Below are 21,339 nucleotides of genomic sequence, written 5' to 3'. Positions count from 1 at the left end.
GCTACGGTCCTGGGATCCTGTGAGCTAGCAGCTAGCTAGGCTAACCAGACCTGACCACAACAAGGTACTCTTAACACCTTCTATATAAGATCCTCTTTCCGTACAGTGATTTATTTATTTTTTCTCTAGATGAAAGACAGATATGTTCTGCGTACCTGCGGGTCCCCGGGTTGGGTTCGGGTTCGGGGGTCCTGGGCTGGTTCATGTGAAGTTAGGGTTTCCTCTGCTCTCCTCTGCTCTCTCAACCGAACTACCCAGCATCAGGAGAGGGGCGGGAGCTCCAGGGAACCACCAATAGCAAGCAAGAAGAGAGGGGCGGGAGCTCCAGGGAACCACCAATAGCAAGCAAGAAGCTGGCGCTATAAGCGAATTAAATCGGAAATGTAGTGACAAAAATTAGGATGTCAACCAAATACTGTAAAGTTCAAGCAAAATGGACATGTAGTTGTTTCAGACTGGGCTATCTGAAGATCCTCTCAGCCATTTAACCACTGTCCTCTCTCTCCAACAGCAGTAAGCTGCCCCTAGACAGGAGTTATTGTGGTTAGTGGGGCCATAATGCATACGATCAGTGTGCTACATATCACAGCAAGAAAGATTAACAAAACAAAACAATGCAAATAGTATCTTTTATTTAGAGGTTAAAAAGTCTTACAATATAGAGCTCCAGAAAAGATAAAATTCTTCAAAGAATGAAAAAAAAAAATCATGCTTTTACTAAGAATGGAGAGGGCACAAGTCTCCTGGCATGCATGGGTCAAGGCTTCCCCTGGCTGGCAGGTCTGCTCTGAGGAGCCATACTCAACACTCAACACTTCCCACCTTCCTACTGTGGACTAAATAATGAAGGACGCTGGATGCTGACAGGAACATTACTAGTCCAGCGCATGTATAAGACTGGGCTGGCTGGCTTCCTAAGAAATGGCCACTAAAGTTGCCAATATAACCAGACACGTTCAGACACACAAACTCACTCATGCACAGACCCAGCAGAGGGGCTCTCTCTCTTAATACAGTCAGCTCATAAGAGAAAGAGAGACATGCTTCTGATTGTGATCTGTCACTAAGGTGACTATTACTCCAGCATTCCATACCGAACTGAGTGTAGGTTGACATTTAATAAAAAATGTCAACCATCATTACAGCAAAGCCAGTTCTTACGAGTGATTCCTTTAATGTTGGGCCAGCTGACAAAATGACATCACTTGCAGTATCTGTTCCAAAGCCAGGAGAAGCCCAGAGCCAATCAGCATCTCAAAGCCAGGAGAAGCCCAGAGCCAATCAGCATCTCAAAGCCAGGAGAAGCCCAGAGCCAATCAGCATCTCAATGGAAAAAAAATAACAGAAACGGTGAAGGGGATTTAAATTAATGGGCTGAGAAACCAACCCCTCCCTCAATACCCTCCCCCCACACACCCTCCCCCCACACACCTTCAGACCATTCAGCCTTCCTCATGCCCATTCAGTTGGCGGCGCTATTCTCCTCTTCCCTCTCTCGACTGGTGTCAGAGAACGACATCGAGGAGGGCATTGCATCACAGCGCAAGGGTCACACTTAACATGTTGCCAGAAGCAGAAACAGGACATCTCATCCACCTTTGGAGCGCGTTCGTCAAGTCCCAGGCTCAGGTGGTGAGGGAGATGGAGTTTGGAGTGTTCCGTGTGTCGCTACAACTTGAGGCGTCACTCGAAGGTTGCCAGCTGCGGACCTCTGTTGTTAATGGCGGTCTCACTATAAAAGACCCTCCTTCTTCAGTTCCTTTGTTTGATTTTTTGTCCAAACAGCAAAGATAAGTCCCCCTACCTTTATCGCTTTAAAACATCTCAAACACAAACAGTATGCTTTTGTAAACACCGAACTCCCCCCCTCCCCCCCTCAAAACTGTCAAATCTGCAGCTTCTTCTACAGGAACACTTCTGAATTCTGAACATTGTGTCATTTTCAAATCTCTAAACAAAGACGAGGGGATTGGGGGTGGGTGCTAAATGGGTTCCCTCCCCCCTTGAAATAAATGCAGCCATGTTTTTTGTACTTTGAATTAGTTTTTCTCCTTTGAAGAAAAGTGGTGAATGTGTCGACCCTGGGACATCTGTCACAGTTCCGTTTTTGGGGGAGGTGGGGACCGACCATGCTCTTTCCCGAGGCTGTGCCCTTACTCTGCCTTCTGCAGCTCTCCCCCAGGGGGCGCACATGGGCTGCGCAGGCTCTTCTGCAGCACGTGGGCATCTGCCGGCTCTATCCTCTTGTAGTAGTTCTTTTTCGTCTCGATGATCTCAAAGCCAAACTTCTGATAGAAGTCAATGGCCGACTCGTTGCTGATCTGCACATGACTGAAAGGGAGATAGAATGACTAAGGTGGTGAAGAGTCACATTGAAACAGGACTAAGGTGGTGAAGAGTCACATTGAAACAGATCAGGGGATTGTATGCATTTCTGTCCTGGAATACACTTCATTTGGGTCTGTGTCACGTCACGATAAGCACGACTTCTAAGTGATTTCACAGGCTTGGAAACTTACAGGTAAATGTTGTCAAAGGTGCCATCTTTCTCACAGATGTTTAGCACGTGGTTCAGCATTTTCGTTCCTAAGCAAAATGACATGACAAGAAAGAAAGGCTTGAGTTTGGTAAAAGGTCAAACATAACACAGAAATATAATTCACATGCATTACTCACATAGTGCTATACAAGGAGATAAAGACCAATAGCCCGTAAAAGAAGCAAACTGTCTGGATGTTTAAAGCTGTTGTAACTTTGTGTAGGCAGTTCAGGCCATTTTACGTACTGGCCAGTTTTTCAAAACACTAGCCTAATGCAACCATCAAATCAAGCTTTATTTGTATAGCGCATTTCATACACAGAGGCAACACAATGCGCTTTACAGAGAGCAATGGGGGGATAAACATAGGTCCTACCCCTACATACTGCAGAGGGAAGCAAAAAAGCAGCCATATGCAGCTGTACCTATGCCTAGTCTGCGGTAGGGCGCTAGGCAGCCGAGGGTCATGATGTACAGCCTCTTCTGGTTCTGGGAGTGGTCCACTCTGCAGCACACGGCCCCCACCGCGATGTCATTGAAGTATGCTGCAACAAATGGTGAGACAAGTTTAGGCAAGTAACATTATAACTACTATTCCCAAGGATGACATCATTTTTGCTAACAGTGGGCCTCATTCACCAATTATCTTCCTAGGGTTTTTCTTAACTTTGTCCTTAAGAGACTCCTAAGAACAGTCTTAAGAAAAGTCTATGTCAGATTCATGAACATGCCAAACCGCATAATTGTTCGCACCGGTGTTGTTCTTATCGCATTGAAAGTGTTCGCGCCAGTTGTTCCTAATTAGCATAAGTCAACGCTCCGCCCATCCCCATAAAAGGGCATGAGACTGTAGGGCCGTGAGCACACGTTAGAAGAATAATTAGATAATAATAATAATTATTATTAGATAATAATCATTTGATAATAATCAGAGAAGCTTTGAGCACAGAGTACAGATGTGGAAGGCCCTTTTGGGGCGCAACATATAGACTAAGCAGACATGCAAATAAAACTTTTAATGAGTACAAAATAGATGTTTTACTTTGCTCCATTATTAAAATTAATAATTATCTGTGTGATAATACATCTCTTCAAAATTAAGTTTCTGTGTGTGCAAAACCTCTCTGTGTGCTCAAAATATACCAATATACCAAAATTTACCATTTATATACCAAAATATATAAACTTCACGCGCACAGAATTTTTAAACAAAAGTAACACCATAGAGCACCATAAAATAACACTATAGAGCACCATAAAATAACACCATAGAGCACCATAAAATAACACCATAGAGCACCATAAAATAACACCATAGAGCACCAGAAAATAACACCATAGAGCACCATAAAATAACACCATAGAGCACCATAAAATAACACCATAGAGCACCATAAAATAACACCATAGAGCACCATAAAATAACACCATAGAGCACCATAAAATAACACCATAGAGCACCATAAAATGTAGACTACTTTAGTCTACTGGCAGCTAGCGTTGTTAGATGGCTTTGAGTGCTTCACTGAATCAAACCTGTGTAAGGTGACAACCATAACCTGGCTACTAGCTTGCTATTTCAATTTGAGGATTTATTGGGACAAAGAAATGATCCATCTATAAATGTAAATGTGTTGTTATATTGGCTACCTGCAGCTTTCACTCACATTTAGCCTTCCCTCACTTGATTCATTAGGCCCTGAGTTTTTCAAGTTGAAAACTTAGAACCAGCATACCTGTACCTGAGCAGGGCTCATAAGACAGATGCCCCACAAGATTGGATTGCAATGTCAATGAGAGCAGGCTATAACCAAACACCCCAGCGTTAGCTAAACTCCTGCAAGGCAAATGAGCTGCGTGATCCACCCACAACAGAAGTTCCTTCTTATTCTTTCCAATATTCAAGTATCATTTATTTATCAACTTATTCAGCGCTTCCGCTGCCCTCATTTGGCCATATAGTCATAAATAAATGATCTCAGTCCATTAACACAAAAATTGGCGGTGGAATTCATTTCAAAATATATTTTAAAACTTTTTTGTCCCCAAATGTTATTTATTTCGAAAGCACGTACTGGAGGGCTTCCACTTAAGTATTTTCTTTGTTGAATGCGCAGGTCTGGCTGGCGTTTTGGGCAGCATCTGTGTTTAATTGTGTAGAGCCCAGAGTTATCTGAGCTGGACCAGTGCTTTTTAAAATAATGAAAAATATTATAAAAAATATTATAAATAATACAAATATTCATGTTATTTAAATGCTAGGATATTATACAACTGAAGAAGAATTAAGAGAATTAAGGAAAGATTAGGGTAGAATTAAGGACACGCATGGAACCAATATAATAACCAATTATTTCAGACAGTCAGCACTCAAATGTGCATATGATTGCTCTTGAGTGTTCATAGATTGTTATTACCTATGAACAAATCCCAAAAAAGAAAACTTTGGTGAATGTCAGAATCTTTGTGAAAACAGCTCAAAAAGAGCTTCCTAAGAAATGTTGGTGAATGAGGCCCAATCTCTTTTAACAGCAGATACACTAATGAATGGGGTATACAATGTAACATGCATTACAAAGGCATAAACACAGTTATGGATTGGGCAAAGACTCAGCATAGTCTGACAGTGTAGTTTCCAACTTTGAATACTAAATTAGACTTTTTAAAACCTTTCTCAGCCCAGCCCTGTTTGAGGAGTGGCTGGTGGGTCTGTCCCTCACCTAGCTTGGCGAGCTCTCCCACCTCCAGCACATCTTACCTAGCTTGGCGAGCTCTCCCACCTCCAGCACATCTTACCTAGCTTGGCGAGCTCTCCCACCTCCAGCACATCTTACCTAGCTTGGCGAGCTCTCCCACCTCCAGCACATCTTTGTAGAACTTGTCGTTGTAGCTGACAGGGAAGATGACCTGGTTCAGACGCTTCAGCTGCTTAATGTTGTGGGGCGTCACGTCCCCCAGCTCGATCCGGCTACTGGAGCAAGAACAACCGGTCAAACAGCTGGAGAGGGAGGGACAGACTATACTCTCCCTCATACTAGTATACACAACTGACTGAGACAAACAGACCATTAAAGCTGCTAGATGAGGCACCATTATCAGTCACAAATTCTCCAAGTGTTATGTGACTATCTAACATTGTTTAAACTGCCCTACAGACAGTAGTTCATTCCCTAATAGCTGAGTGAGCCAGTCCTCCTGTCTGTAAAACATGGACACACGTGGCCGACCAGGCCAGATTAGTCAGATGCTCCCCGGCATCCATTCCTGCCAACTGAGGCTAAATGCATTATTCAGAATACCAAACTCATAGATATTAATCTGCACCTGAAACACAAGACACACATAGATATTTGATATGAAAAGTGTGTTCCATGTTCAATTTTGAGGAAGGGCTTGCAAGCAGCAGACACTGACAACTATCACTTGATTGTGGACTTCATGGCATGCTGTCCAGGTACAACTCACAATATCTGACACACGGAGGGTGTGAGCTTGGTGACTGGAACTTAACTGTCTGCCTCCACTTGACCTCAGCGGAGGAACGCGACTAGGTATTTATAGGGAGAGTCCTCGTGCAAAACCAGATAGGTATTTATTTATAGGGAGACTGACTCTTCATGCTAAACCAAAGAGGTATTTATTTATAGGGAGACTGACTCTTCCTGCTAAACCAAAGAGGTATTTATTTATAGGGAGACTGACTCTTCATGCTAAACCAAAGAGGTATTTATTTATAGGGAGACTGACTCTTCATGCTAAACCAAAGAGGTATTTATTTTTAGGGAGACTGACTCTTCCTGCTAAACCAAAGAGGTATTTATTTATAGGGAGACTGACTCTTCCTGCTAAACCAAAGAGGTATTTATTTATAGGGAGACTGACTCTTCCTGCTAAACCTCGCCGCCGCCACAACAGCTGCTGGTCACGTGTCTCTGCCGGGTCGTCCGGACGGTGGTCGGTATTATAGTGTGACAGCAGACCAGGGCTGTCTGGTGATGGTATTATAGTGTGACAGCAGACCAGGGCTGTCTGGTGATGGTATTATAGTGTGACAGCAGACCAGGGCTGTCTGGTGATGGTATTATAGTGTGACAGCAGACCAGGGCTGTCTGGTGATGGTATTATAGTGTGACAGCAGACCAGGGCTGTCTGGTGATGGTATTATAGTGTGACAGCAGACCAGGGCTGTCTGGTGATGGTATTATAGTGTGACAGCAGACCAGGGCTGTCTGGTAATACATTTTTATAGTGTGACAGCTAGGGCTGTAGTATTGTATCGATACAACGATGCATCGCGGTACGTAGTCTCGCGATACTGTATCGATCTTTCAGCCCGGAGTATCGATACAGCCGGGCGCTGTAAAATGTAAAAAAAAAAAAAAAAAAAAAAAAAAAAAAAAATTATTTAAATTTTTAAATCCAGTTTAAAAAGCATATTCTACAATATTAAGTTAAAAAAGCATACATATAAATAATTTTGAAAAACCATAAATACTACAATGTTGACAGTTTAAAAAGCATGGATATCAAATGTAAAATATTTATTAGCTAGCTCTCTGTCCAGTCATTGAGTTTGAGTTATCTATATAGTGCATTTGAGCCATTCAGTTTTCAGTCTTGAACACTTAAAATCTTCAGTAAATGATGTGTGTATCGCAATACGTATCGTATCGTATCGTATTGTATCGTGACCTCTGTATCGTGATACGTATCGAATCGTGACCTGTGTATCGTGATGCGTATCGTATCGCGAAATCCAAGATGATATACAGCCCTAGTGACAGCAGACCAGGGCTGTCTGGTAATACAGACTCTTTAATCCCCGACAGACATTTGCTTTCTGAATCTATCAATGTGATTTGATCTCAGTGCGTCTGAGGACAGTCTCGCTAAGCTAACGTTAGTGAATTGACCGTTAGACCGACTATTTATCAGCCAACGTTAGCTGACTAGTTTGACCCAATCTGACCCTTCCACTACCGTCGGCGTGCCTGATAAAGTCATGATAAAGGAAGGATAACATGATAAAGACATGATAAAGGAAGGAAGGCTCAAATGATAAAGACATGATAAAGGAAGGAAGGCTCAAATGATAAAGACATGATAAAGGAAGGCTAACATGTCAACGCCTGTTGTCTGGTCCGGTGGCTGCACTGCATCTGTAGTAGCTAGTGCTAGTAGTGTCTAGGGTTAGGGTTAGGGGTTAGGGTTAGGGTTAGGGATAGGGTTAGTGTTAGGGATAGGGTTAGGGATAGGGTTAGGGATAGGGATAGGGATAGGGTTAGGGGTTAGGGTTAGGGATAGGGTTAGGGTTAGGGTTAGGGTTAGTGTTAGGGATAGGGTTAGGGTTAGGGATAGGGATAGGGTTAGGGATAGGGTTAGTGTTAGGGATAGGGTTAGGGATAGGGTTAGGGATAGGGATAGGGATAGGGTTAGGGGTTAGGGTTAGGGTTAGGGATAGGGATAGGGTTAGGGTTAGGGTTAGGGTTAGGGTTAGGGTTAGTGTTAGGGATAGGGTTAGGGTTAGGGATAGGGATAGGGTTAGTGTTAGGGTTAGCTAACTCACTATGAGTGGATTAATCCTATGAGACGGACTGACACGAACACTAACCAATCATAAAAGTGAAGTTAGCCCAGACTAGTAACTTCCCGTTAGCCATCTGCTGGGTCCTGCTAGCTGAGGTTAGCTGAGGTGAGCTAGCCAACTCCAGGCAAGCTGGCTCACTAAAGTAGCTCGCTAGCTAACTCACGCTCATGGGTTAGGGTTAGGGTTACACACACAGGGAACGTGTGTGTAACTCACGTTCATGCTAGCTACTGTCAAACCCTACCGTTAACCTGGGCAGCCGACTCACGTTCCCGTCCCGGTCCTGACTAACCTCTCTCTGGGTCGCGTGCTGGGTGTAGGGTCAGGGTTAGTGTTAACCCAGGTCGCGCTGCTGTCGTTGGCAGATTGATTTGGGTCAAACCGCGCAGAGGGTGTATCTTGTGTTAGCATGTTAGCATGTGAGCTAGTTTAGCATGTTAGCATGCCCCCCCCTCACAGCCCCCCTCCCTGCTGAAGAGAGAACAGGGAAACTTCAGCTCCTCGTGCTCGTCTGGCTTTACTCACCCTTTCATCGTAAACGGCCTTTATTCCTTAGTTCCCAGGTGATTGTGGTTGTGGGTAGTTAAGGGTTCGGGTGGTTCTGACCGAGTTTGGGTCCGGGTTCCTCCCGCTGTACCCTCCACATGTAGCTCAGGGCTAGCTGCTACAGGGCTAGCTGCTCAGATTAGCACTGCTCCACGGCCCGTGAACTCTGACCCGCATGCGCATGCGTACAAACTCAGCTTTCCCCCCCAACAAGTTAGGATTTTTCAGAGTTGATTATTATGTTGCATTAATCAACAATATACATTAAATATATCAAATAAAATATTTAACGCTCTTGAATAATATAAAAAATATTTCGGTTTACACGATACCCCACAGTTCAACGAGGCGCCATTTTGGCGCAAGAAGCAGGTCGAGATAAACATGTGAAACTAATGTTCTACTTTTCCTTAAACATGTGACAGACAAACCTGTGGGCCTGGGCCAGCGGCACTGAGAATAAGCAAGGCAAAACGTATTTAATGATTTAACTACATTACATTTTTTAACTGCTTGCGTTTGCATATAAAAATGTTGTCATTTTTATATGTCGAGAGAAAGTTAGTACACGACTTTACAATGAACATCTTGGACCACACGGTGATTTGAGCCAAAATGAGGCCGCGCGCACGCGCAGTGTGGTGAAGAAACATCTCGATGAATGAAGTCAGCTGATCGCTTCTCTCCCATCGCATCACCTCTCTCTCTCTCAGAGGCAGAACAGAAGATCACTACTGGACGGCGGGTTCACTGTTATAAGGTAGTGTCTTCTCTGTTATAAGGTAGTGTCTTCTCTGTTATAAGGTAGTGTCTTCTCTGTTATAAGGCAGTGTCTTTCTGTTATAAGGTAGTGTCTTCTCTGTTATAAGGTAGTGTCTTCTCTGTTATAAGGTAGTGTCTTCTCTGTTATAAGGCAGTGTCTTTCTGTTATAAGGTAGTGTCTTCTCTGTTATAAGGTAGTGTCTTCTCTGTTATAAGGTAGTGTCTTCTCTGTTATAAGGTAGTGTCTTTCTGTTATAAGGTAGTGTCTTCTCTGTTATAAGGTAGTGTCTTCTCTGTTATAAGGTAGTGTCTTTCTGTTATAAGGTAGTGTCTTCTCAGTTATAAGGTAGTGTCTTCTCTGTTATAAGGCAGTGTCTTTCTGTTATAAGGTAGTGTCTTCTCTGTTATAAGGTAGTGTCTTCTCTGTTATAAGGTAGTGTCTTCTCTGTTATAAGGTAGTGTCTTCTCTGTTATAAGGTAGTGTGTTTCTGTTATAAGGTAGTGTCTTCTCTGTTATAAGGCAGTGTCTTTCTCTACAGCTAGACTGTCATTACATAGAACACAACGTTCTTGGGTGTCTTTTTTCATGGTAGCTTATTCATTAATCGAAATGCACCAAAATGGACGGCTAGCCTACTGACAGACGACCTAGTGCTCATGTTAACATGTTGCGTTTATTCTATCCAAGCTCCAGCGTAAGATAATTGCGTATTATCGTCTAATTGTTCTGCTGACATTATTTAAATGTTCGTTAGCCTAGTTTTGAAAAACATTTCGCTGCAGCAGTGTTGATCACCATTGGTTAATCTCAAATGTATTAACATTTTCGCTGTGTGAAATATACCTTTATGGCGATGGGGGTTAGCTTTCAATTGATATTCCAACTTGAGTATATTATTGTATGTATTTTGTGAAGTAGACTATTCCTGCTCGATAGCCTGGAGAAGCATGAGTACCGTTATCGCGTGAGTAGAGTACCGTTATCGCGTGAGTAGGCTGTATGTTCCGAGGCTGACGGTCATGTGATCAACTAGACATCACACTCATCCAGTATGGTTTTCACCAAATATTGATATCATCACCAATTTTCTCTGTCTATTTCGTGATAATGACGTGAGTTTGATTAAGGTGACCTGACGATGGAGCTGCAGTCTTAACTCAATGCAATTTACACCTAAACGCTGCTGTGCACCTGCCAGAACCCGGCCTCATCACTTCCATGTTACATTTCTAGGGGCCACTTTCAATTAACCAGAGGTCTCGTCTCAAAGTCTCCTCTCTAAGTCTATGCTGATGTCTGCATAATGACAGGGTAAAAATATAGGGACAGGACTTGTATCTAGCCTGTTTGTCTGCTCTGTGGCAACAATTAAGGCAGCGTCTCCTGTGTCAATGTTAGGATGGAGGAACAGGACTCTCAACATGATTATAGTACATATGTGTGTTTGTCTTTAAAACACGGTGTGTTTGTCTTTAAAACACGGTGCGTTTGTCTTTAAAACACGGTGTGTTTGTCTTTGTCGTGCTTGATAGCCACAGAGAGTTCCCAGTATGACTTCAACTTTTCCATTTCCTTAAACAGCCCCATAACAGTCATGTGCTTGGGTCATGTGATGGGGTCATGTGATGGGGTCATGTGATGGGGTTGTGCAAAATTCCCACTGCATTCTAAACCCATTGATAAATGGATGTGAATTGTAAGTAGGCTATTAGAATCATACATGTATGTTATTATGCTAAAACCCTGGCCTAGGTAACCGTGATGCATTTTAGATATTTAGCAGACACTTTTATCCAGAGGAGCAGTTAGGGTTCCCTGCCTTTCCTTGCACAACAATTTCTCACCTAGTCGGCTTGGGTATTTGAACCAGCAACCTTTCAGTTACTGGTCCACCTGCAACCTTTCAGTTACTGGTTAGATAGTCACATAACCTTTCAGTTACTGGTCCACCTGTAACCTGGTCCACCTGTAACCTTTCAGTTACTGGTCCACCTGTAACCTGGTCCACCTGTAACCTTTCAGTTACTGGTCCACCTGGTTCACCTGTTATTTCCAAATAGGCCGACATTTTACCAAATAGCCTAACATCCATGTTTAAGGATAGATTAACTGATATGAAAACCATGAAAACCATGATTATAGAATACATGATTATAGAATACAATACAGACATCTTCAGGCCTCCACCAGCTGTTGCTGTCAGGGCAGTTTGGGGCGAGCTGTCTTTTATTTCTGCATGGGATGACCGGTCTACCACGGAAAGGATGTCCTTATGTTACTGGGAAGGACAAAAGGACAAACCCTAGAATAGAGGAGTGTGTGTGCGTGTGTGTGTGTGTGTGTGTGTGTGTGTGTGTGTGTGTGTGTGAGGGGAAATGAGTGATGAGGGCTGTGAATCATCATGAGGCTGTAGCCCTGTAGCTGTGTCTTTAACGGCTGAGCACCGTGAGGAGGGGTTTAGTCACAGATTGGTCAGCTGAGCACCGTGAGGAGGGGTTTAGTCACAGATTGGTCAGCTGAGCACCCGTGAGGAGGGGTTTAGTCACAGACTGGTCAGCTGAGCACCGTGAGGAGGGGTTTAGTCACAGATTGGTCAGCTGTGCACCCGTGAGGAGGGGTTTAGTCACAGATTGGTCAGCTGAGCACCCGTGAGGAGGGGTTTAGTCACAGATTGGTCAGCTGAGCACCCGTGAGGAGGGGTTTAGTCACAGATTGGTCAGCTGAGCACCGTGAGGAGGGGTTTAGTCACAGACTGGTCAGCTGAGCACCGTGAGGAGGGGTTTAGTCACAGACTGGTCAGCTGAGCACCCGTGAGGAGGGGTTTAGTCACAGACTGGTCAGCTGTGAGGAGGGGTTTAGTCACAGACTGGTCAGCTGAGCGCCCGTGAGGAGGGGTTTAGTCACAGACTGGTCAGCTGAGCACCGTGAGGAGGGGTTTAGTCACAGACTGGTCAGCTGAGCACCCGTGAGGAGGGGTTTAGTCACAGACTGGTCAGCTGTGAGGAGGGGTTTAGTCACAGACTGGTCAGCTGAGCGCCCGTGAGGAGGGGTTTAGTCACAGACTGGTCAGCTGAGCACCGTGAGGAGGGGTTTAGTCACAGACTGGTCAGCTGAGCACCGTGAGGAGGGGTTTAGTCACAGACTGGTCAGCTGAGCACCCGTGAGGAGGGGTTTAGTCACAGACTGGTCAGCTGTGCACCCGTGAGGAGGGGTTTAGTCACAGATTGGTCAGCTGTGCACCCGTGAGGAGGGGTTTAGTCACAGATTGGTCAGCTGTGCACCCGCGCGCTAGCAGACGGGGTTTTGGATCCTTGGTTTGGCTTAGTCATCGTTGTGACTGTGTGTTGTATGTGCACGTGTGTGTACTGTATGTGCGTGTGTGTGCTGTATGTGTGTGTGTGCTGTATGTGTGTGTGTGTGCTGTATGTGTGTGTGTGTACTGTATGTGCATGTGTGTGCTGTATGTGTGTGTGTGCTGTATGTGCGTGTGTGTGCTGTATGTGTGTGTGTGCTGTATGTGTGTGTGTTTGCTGTATGTGTGTGTGTGTACTGTATGTGCATGTGTGTGCTGTATGTGTGTGTGTGCTGTATGTGCGTGTGTGTGCTGTATGTGCGTGTGTGTGCTGTATGTGTGTGTGTGCTGTATGTGCGTGTGTGTGCTGTATGTGTGTGTGTGCTGTATGTGCGTGTGTGTGCTGTATGTGTGTGTGTGCTGTATGTCAGCCTGCTGCTGCATCGCGCTTCCTGTCTACCCAGCCTGAAGGCAGAGAAGGGGGGTTAAGGGGTTAAGAAGTGTGTGTGTGTGTGTGTGTGTGTGTGTGTGTGCGCGTGCGTGCGTGCGTGTGTGTGTGGGGTTAAGGGACTGAGTGAAGAAGGGTGGAATATGAGTGTCATAGTTTAATGCTGTGATACTGATGGCGAGTGCTGGATGTTGGATAGATATGAACTAGCGATCAAATAAGAGATAATGGCAGGTTCATGTTCTTGCACTCCACGGTGAAACGATGGAAAAGTAGAAAAAAGCAACACAGTCAAAAACCAAGAAAAGTGGAGAGATACAGAGCAGCCTCTCAGGCTGACACCCAGAGAGGCACCGGGACACATCACTGCTGGGTTGAGTGAGGTAGGATGGGATAGGGATAGGATTATATCGGGGTAAGTGTTGAGTGAGGTAGGAGGGGATAGGGATAGGATTATATCGGGGTAAGTGTTGAGTGAGGTAGGAGGGGATAGGGAGAGGATTATATCGGGGTAAGTGTTGAGTGAGGTAGGATGGGATAGGGATAGGATTATATCGGGGTAAGTGTTGAGTGAGGTAGGATGGGATAGGGATAGGATTATATCGGGGTAAGTGTTGAGTGAGGTAGGATGGGATAGGGAGAGGATTATATCGGGGTAAGTGTTGAGTGAGGTAGGATGGGATAGGATTATATCGGGGTAAGTGTTGAGTGAGGTAGGAGGGGATAGGGAGAGGATTATATCGGGGTAAGTGTTGAGTGAGGTAGGAGGGGATAGGGAGAGGATTATATCGGGGTAAGTGTTGAGTGAGGTAGGAGGGGATAGGGATAGGATTATATCGGGGTAAGTGTTGTGTGAGGTAGGAGGGGATAGGGAGAGGATTATATCGGGGTAAGTGTTGAGTGAGGTAGGAGGGGATAGGGAGAGGATTATATCGGGGTAAGTGTTGAGTGAGGTAGGAGGGGATAGGGAGAGGATTATATCGGGGTAAGTGTTGAGTGAGGTAGGAGGGGATAGGGATAGGATTATATCGGGGTAAGTGTTGAGTGAGGTAGGAGGGGATAGGGAGAGGATTATATCGGGGTAAGTGTTGAGTGAGGTAGGATGGGATAGGGAGAGGATTATATCGGGGTAAGTGTTGTGGGAGGTGGGATCGGGGGCCTGGCCTACATACTGTATCTACTGTAAGTAGGTTGGGGAGCAATAACAACCAGCTGTGGCAGCAGAATGACGGGTCAGGTTGATGGCTGGGTCAGTACAGTCCCTGCATGTCACAGATACAAAGAGCCATAAAAACATTGATCAGCAGCATTCTGTGTATTTTAAAACTAGTTGTATCGACAAGGACAACATGGTCACTGATACAGTATGTGAGGAGTGGACACAATGCAGCCTAACCAATAGATCAGTCATCACCTGTGCTGTATTTTGATTTGCCATTGTGAAAATCTTTGGTTAGACTGAAGTCCTCCCTCCCTGCTCTGTCTCACACTGCCCCTCTCTCTTAACTCTGTTCTCCTCAGTCGTGTGTTCTCCTCAGTCGTGTGTTCTCCTCAGTCGTGTGTTCTCCCCAGTCGTGTGTTCTCCCCAGTCGTGTGTTCTCCTCAGTCGTGTGTTCTCCTCAGTCGTGTGTTCTCCTCAGTCGTGTGTTCTCCTCAGTCGTGTGTTCTCCTCAGTCGTGTGTTCTCCTCAGTCGTGTGTTCTCCTCAGTCGTGTGTTCTCCTCAGTCGTGTGTTCTCCTCAGTCGTGTGTTCTCCTCAGTCGTGTGTTCTCCTCAGTCGTGTGTTCTCCTCAGTCGTGTGTTCTCCTCAGTCGTGTGTTCTCCCCAGTCGTGTGTTCTCCTCAGTCGTGTGTTCTCCTCAGTCGTGTGTTCTCCTCAGTCGTGTGTTCTCCTCAGTCGTGTGTTCTCCTCAGTCGTGTGTTCTCCTCAGTCGTGTGTTCTCCTCAGTCGTGTGTTCTCCTCAGTCGTGTGTTCTCAGTCGTGTGTTCTCCTCAGTCGTGTGTTCTCCTCAGTCGTGTGTTCTCCTCAGTCGTGTGTTCTCCTCAGTCGTGTGTTCTCCTCAGTCGTGTGTTCTCCTCAGTCGTGTGTTCTCCTCAGTCGTGTGTTCTCCCCAGTCGTGTGTTCTCCTCAGTCGTGTGTTCTCCTCAGTCGTGTGTTCTCCTCAGTCGTGTGTTCTCCTCAGTCGTGTGTTCTCCTCAGTCGTGTGTTCTCCTCAGTCGTGTGTAGCCTGTCCTCCCTCCCTGTCCTCCCTCCCTGCTCTGTCTCACACTGCCCCTCTCTCTTAACTCTGTTCTCCTCAGTCGTGTGTAGCCCATCAGGATGGACCTGTCCAAGCTGCCCAGAATCAGGGATGAGGAGAGGGAGAGCGAGTTTGGATACGTCCATGGAGTCTCCGGCCCAGGTCAGACACTTTCCCTCCCCTCTCATACCTTGTCACCTTGGACTCTCAGTATCCTAAACATTTCACTTGAATATGACATACAGCGGTAATAGGGAAACAGGATATGACATACAGTTGTATTCCTGAGACAGTTTTTTCAGCTTCATGTTTTATTCTCTGAAAAAAAGAAAGAAAGAATAAAGAAATACTGTTGTAACCAGGACCCTGGACCTCTGTCTCAGTGTGACTGTTGTTTGACCTCTCAATGACCTCTAGTGGTGACGGCCACAGCGATGGCGGGCGCGGCCATGTATGAGCTGGTGAGGGTGGGTCACAGTGAGCTGGTGGGAGAGATCATCCGTCTGGAGGGAGACATGGCCACCATCCAGGTCTACGAGGAGACCTGTATCCTTCAGAATGACTCAGACTGGCCGGCAGCCTCATCTGTGTGTACTGGCTACTGTTCCTGCAGTCCTGTGTGTAGACCAGGGGAGGACAGTCCTGTGTGTAGACCAGGGGAGGACAGTCCTGTGTGTAGACCAGGGGAGGACAGTCCTGTGTGTAGACCAGGGGAGGACAGTCCTGTGTGTAGACCAGGGGAGGACAGTCCTGTGTGTAGACCAGGGGAGGACAGTCCTGTGTGTAGACCAGGGGAGGACAGTCCTGTGTGTAGACCAGGGGAGGACAGTCCTGTGTGTAGACCAGGGGAGGACAGTCCTGTGTGTAGACCAGGGGAGGACAGTCCTGTGTGTAGACCAGGGGAGGACAGTCCTGTGTGTAGACCAGGGGAGGACAGTCCTGTGTGTAGACCAGGGGAGGACAGTCCTGTGTGTAGACCAGGGGAGGACAGTCCTGTGTGTAGACCAGGGGAGGACAGTCCTGTGTGTAGACCAGGGGAGGACAGTCCTGTGTGTAGACCAGGGGAGGACAGTCCTGTGTGTAGACCAGGGGAGGACAGTCCTGTGTGTAGACCAGGGGAGGACAGTCCTGTGTGTAGACTTCACACACGAGAGGCATGCACATGTCAGCGGGTCAAACTTGAAAGTAGCTGGTGAAACTCAGTCCTCAAAGGAGTGTTCCTATTGGCGCAACTGTCAGCCTCTCAAGCGGGAGACCCGGGTTCTAATCCCGCTCTGGGCATGCAGGTTCTAATCCCGCTCTGGGCATGCAGGTTCTAATCCCGCTCTGGGCATGCAGGTTCTAATCCCGCCCTGGGCATGCAGGTTCTAATCCCGCCCTGGGCATGCAGGTTCTAATCCCGCCCTGGGCATGCAGGTTCTAATCCCGCCCTGGGCATGCAGGTTCTAATCCCGCCCTGGGCATGCAGGTTCTAATCCCGCCCTGGGCATGCAGGTTCTAATCCCGCCCTGGGCATGCAGGTTCTAATCCCGCCCTGGGCATGCAGGTTCTAATCCCGCCCTGGGCATGCAGGTTCTAATCCCGCCCTGGGCATGCAGGTTCTAATCCCGCCCTGGGCATGCAGAAACATGTTAGACACACACACAGGATCTCCAGAGTCGGCAGTGACCAGTTCTCTGTCCAGTGGCACTAAAAGGATGTCATCGGTGCGATTTAAGGCCAATCTATGGCCAGTAACAATGTACCAAAGCTAATGCCTGTATCATCTCAGGCACAGTTCATTCACATGTCTGTCGGGCTGTTAGCAAGCAGGGAGAGTAGCAAGCAGGGAGAGTAGCAAGCAGGGGAGAGTAGCAAGCAGGGGAGAGTAGCAAGCAGGGGAGAGTAGCAAGCATGGGGGAGTAGCAAGCAGGGAGAGTAGCAAGCAGGGAGAGTAGCAAGCAGGGGAGAGTAGCAAGTAGGGAGAGTAGCAAGCAGGGAGAGTAGCAAGCAGGGAGAGTAGCAAGCAGGGAGAGTAGCAAGCAGGGAGAGTAGCAAGCAGGGGAGAGTAGCAAGCAGGGGAGAGTAGCAAGCACAGGAGAGTAGCAAGCAGGGGAGAGTAGCAAGCAGGGAGAGTAGCAAGCAGGGAGAGTAGCAAGCAGGGAGAGTAGCAAGCAGGGAGAGTAGCAAGCACAGGAGAGTAGCAAGCAGGGAGAGTAGCAAGCATGGGGGAGTAGCAAGCAGGGGAGAGTAGCAAGCACAGGAGAGTAGCAAGCACAGGAGAGTAGCAAGCACAGGAGAGTAGCAAGCAGGGGAGAGTAGCAAGCACAGGAGAGTAGCAAGCACAGGAGAGTAGCAAGCACAGGAGAGTAGCAAGCAGGGGAGAGTAGCAAGCACAGGAGAGTAGCAAGCAGGGAGAGTAGCAAGCACAGGAGAGTAGCAAGCACAGGAGAGTAGCAAGCAGGGAGAGTAGCAAGCAGGGAGAGTAGCAAGCAGGGAGAGTAGCAAGCACAGGAGAGTAGCAAGCAGGGAGAGTAGCAAGCAGGGAGAGTAGCAAGCAGGGAGAGTAGCAAGCAGGGAGAGTAGCAAGCAGGGAGAGTAGCAAGCAGGGAGAGTAGCAAGCAGGGAGAGTAGCAAGCAGGGAGAGTAGCAAGCACAGGAGAGTAGCAAGCAGGGGAGAGTAGCAAGCACAGGAGAGTAGCAAGCAGGGGAGAGTAGCAAGCAGGGAGAGTAGCAAGCAGGGAGAGTAGCAAGCAGGGAGAGTAGCAAGCAGGGGAGAGTAGCAAGCAGGGAGAGTAGCAAGCAGGGAGAGTAGCAAGCAGGGAGAGTAGCAAGCAGGGGAGAGTAGCAAGCAGGGAGAGTAGCAAGCAGGGGAGAGTAGCAAGCAGGGGAGAGTAGCAAGCAGGGGGGAGTAGCAAGCAGGGAGAGTAGCAAGCAGGGAGAGTAGCAAGCAGGGAGAGTAGCAAGCACAGGAGAGTAGCAAGCAGGGAGAGTAGCAAGCACAGGAGAGTAGCAAGCAGGGGAGAGTAGCAAGCAGGGAGAGTAGCAAGCAGGGAGAGTAGCAAGCAGGGGAGAGTAGCAAGCACAGGAGAGTAGCAAGCACAGGAGAGTAGCAAGCACAGGAGAGTAGCAAGCAGGGGAGAGTAGCAAGCACAGGAGAGTAGCAAGCACAGGAGAGTAGCAAGCAGGGGAGAGTAGCAAGCAGGGAGAGTAGCAAGCACAGGAGAGTAGCAAGCAGGGGAGAGTAGCAAGCACAGGAGAGTAGCAAGCACAGGAGAGTAGCAAGCAGGGAGAGTAGCAAGCACAGGAGAGTAGCAAGCAGGGGAGAGTAGCAAGCAGGGAGAGTAGCAAGCAGGGAGAGTAGCAAGCAGGGAGAGTAGCAAGCAGGGAGAGTAGCAAGCAGGGAGAGTAGCAAGCACAGGAGAGTAGCAAGCAGGGGAGAGTAGCAAGCACAGGAGAGTAGCAAGCAGGGAGAGTAGCAAGCACAGGAGAGTAGCAAGCACAGGAGAGTAGCAAGCACAGGAGAGTAGCAAGCAGGGAGAGTAGCAAGCACAGGAGAGTAGCAAGCACAGGAGAGTAGCAAGCAGGGGAGAGTAGCAAGCAGGGAGAGTAGCAAGCAGGGGAGAGTAGCAAGCATGGGGGAGTAGCAAGCAGGGGAGAGTAGCAAGCACAGGAGAGTAGCAAGCACAGGAGAGTAGCAAGCACAGGAGAGTAGCAAGCAGGGGAGAGTAGCAAGCACAGGAGAGTAGCAAGCACAGGAGAGTAGCAAGCACAGGAGAGTAGCAAGCAGGGGAGAGTAGCAAGCACAGGAGAGTAGCAAGCAGGGAGAGTAGCAAGCACAGGAGAGTAGCAAGCAGGGAGAGTAGCAAGCAGGGAGAGTAGCAAGCAGGGAGAGTAGCAAGCAGGGAGAGTAGCAAGCAGGGAGAGTAGCAAGCAGGGGGGAGTAGCAAGCAGGGAGAGTAGCAAGCAGGGAGAGTAGCAAGCAGGGGAGAGTAGCAAGCAGGGAGAGTAGCAAGCAGGGAGAGTAGCAAGCAGGGAGAGTAGCAAGCAGGGGAGAGTAGCAAGCAGGGAGAGTAGCAAGCAGGGGAGAGTAGCAAGCAGGGGAGAGTAGCAAGCAGGGGGGAGTAGCAAGCAGGGAGAGTAGCAAGCAGGGAGAGTAGCAAGCAGGGAGAGTAGCAAGCACAGGAGAGTAGCAAGCAGGGGAGAGTAGCAAGCAGGGAGAGTAGCAAGCAGGGAGAGTAGCAAGCACAGGAGAGTAGCAAGCAGGGGAGAGTAGCAAGCACAGGAGAGTAGCAAGCACAGGAGAGTAGCAAGCACAGGAGAGTAGCAAGCAGGGGAGAGTAGCAAGCACAGGAGAGTAGCAAGCAGGGAGAGTAGCAAGCACAGGAGAGTAGCAAGCAGGGGAGAGTAGCAAGCAGGGAGAGTAGCAAGCAGGGAGAGTAGCAAGCAGGGAGAGTAGCAAGCAGGGAGAGTAGCAAGCAGGGAGAGTAGCAAGCACAGGAGAGTAGCAAGCAGGGGAGAGTAGCAAGCACAGGAGAGTAGCAAGCAGGGAGAGTAGCAAGCACAGGAGAGTAGCAAGCACAGGAGAGTAGCAAGCACAGGAGAGTAGCAAGCAGGGAGAGTAGCAAGCACAGGAGAGTAGCAAGCACAGGAGAGTAGCAAGCAGGGGAGAGTAGCAAGCACAGGGGAGTAGCAAGCACAGGAGAGTAGCAAGCAGGGAGAGTAGCAAGCAGGGAGAGTAGCAAGCAGGGAGAGTAGCAAGCAGGGAGAGTAGCAAGCACAGGAGAGTAGCAAGCAGGGGAGAGTAGCAAGCATGGGGGAGTAGCAAGCAGGGAGAGTAGCAAGCAGGGAGAGTAGCAAGCACAGGAGAGTAGCAAGCAGGGAGAGTAGCAAGCAGGGAGAGTAGCAAGCACAGGAGAGTAGCAAGCAGGGAGAGTAGCAAGCAGGGAGAGTAGCAAGCAGGGGGGAGTAGCAAGCAGGGAGAGTAGCAAGCAGGGAGAGTAGCAAGCACAGGAGAGTAGCAAGCAGGGAGAGTAGCAAGCAGGGAGAGTAGCAAGCAGGGAGAGTAGCAAGCAGGGGAGAGTAGCAAGCACAGGAGAGTAGCAAGCAGGGAGAGTAGCAAGCAGGGAGAGTAGCAAGCACAGGAGAGTAGCAAGCAGGGAGAGTAGCAAGCAGGGAGAGTAGCAAGCAGGGAGAGTAGCAAGCAGGGGAGAGTAGCAAGCAGGGAGAGTAGCAAGCAGGGAGAGTAGCAAGCAGGGAGAGTAGCAAGCAGGGAGAGTAGCAAGCAGGGAGAGTAGCAAGCAGGGAGAGTAGCAAGCAGGGAGAGTAGTAAGCAGGGAGAGTAGCAAGCAGGGAGAGTAGCAAGCAGGGAGAGTAGCAAGCAGGGAGAGTAGCAAGCAGGGAGAGTAGCAAGCAGGGAGAGTAGCAAGCAGGGAGAGTAGCAAGCAGGGAGAGTAGTAAGCAGGGGAGAGTAGCAAGCAGGGAGAGTAGCAAGCAGGGAGAGTAGCAAGCAGGGGAGAGTAGCAAGCAGGGAGAGTAGCAAGCAGGGAGAGTAGCAAGCAGGGAGAGTAGCAAGCAGGGGGGAGTAGCAAGCAGGGAGAGTAGCAAGCAGGGAGAGTAGTAAGCAGGGAGAGTAGCAAGCAGGGAGAGTAGCAAGCAGGGAGAGTAGCAAGCAGGGAGAGTAGCAAGCAGGGGGAGTAGCAAGCACAGGAGAGTAGCAAGCAGGGAGAGTAGCAAGCAGGGAGAGTAGCAAGCAGGGGGAGTAGCAAGCAGGGAGAGTAGCAAGCAGGGAGAGTAGCAAGCAGGGAGAGTAGCAAGCAGGGAGAGTAGCAAGCAGGGGAGAGTAGCAAGCAGGGAGAGTAGCAAGCAGGGAGAGTAGCAAGCAGGGAGAGTAGCAAGCAGGGGAGAGTAGCAAGCAGGGAGAGTAGCAAGCAGGGAGAGTAGCAAG

General features: G+C 48.1%; 2 protein-coding genes across 3 annotated transcripts in view; one reads left to right on the top strand and one right to left on the bottom strand.

Moving 5' to 3' along the window:
- Nucleotides 1–1,437: 1,437 nt before the first annotated feature.
- Nucleotides 1,438–8,818, bottom strand: naa50 (N-alpha-acetyltransferase 50, NatE catalytic subunit). 2 transcript variants are annotated; one of them, XM_084443145.1, is made up of 5 exons: nucleotides 8,652–8,818; nucleotides 5,374–5,510; nucleotides 2,965–3,084; nucleotides 2,520–2,586; nucleotides 1,438–2,331 (listed from the first exon to the last, which is right to left on the bottom strand). In XM_084443145.1, exons 1-5 carry the CDS (start codon nucleotides 8,657–8,659, stop codon nucleotides 2,154–2,156), a joined length of 510 nt encoding a protein of 169 aa, XP_084299271.1. In that variant the 5' UTR covers nucleotides 8,660–8,818; the 3' UTR covers nucleotides 1,438–2,153. The 2 variants fall into 2 exon arrangements, with proteins under 2 accessions (XP_084299271.1, XP_084299272.1); XM_084443146.1 differs by having other exon boundaries at nucleotides 5,374–5,507.
- A 6,675-nt stretch (nucleotides 8,819–15,493) lies between these two features.
- Nucleotides 15,494–21,339, top strand: part of atp6v1ab (ATPase H+ transporting V1 subunit Ab) — a gene marked incomplete at its 5' end in the record, with an annotated part of 21,662 nt that continues 15,816 nt past the window's right edge. The window contains 2 exons of the mRNA XM_084443155.1: nucleotides 15,494–15,575; nucleotides 15,831–15,959. Coding sequence (XP_084299281.1) covers nucleotides 15,494–15,575; nucleotides 15,831–15,959 — 211 coding nt within the window. The remainder of the gene's footprint in view (nucleotides 15,576–15,830; nucleotides 15,960–21,339) is intronic.

This window comes from Borostomias antarcticus (genome assembly GCF_949987555.1).
Source record: "Borostomias antarcticus genome assembly, chromosome: 9".
Taxonomy (NCBI): domain Eukaryota; kingdom Metazoa; phylum Chordata; class Actinopteri; order Stomiiformes; family Stomiidae; genus Borostomias; species Borostomias antarcticus.
The sequence above is the reverse complement of the archived record's forward strand: the minus strand, read 5'-3'. Positions and strand labels throughout refer to the sequence as shown.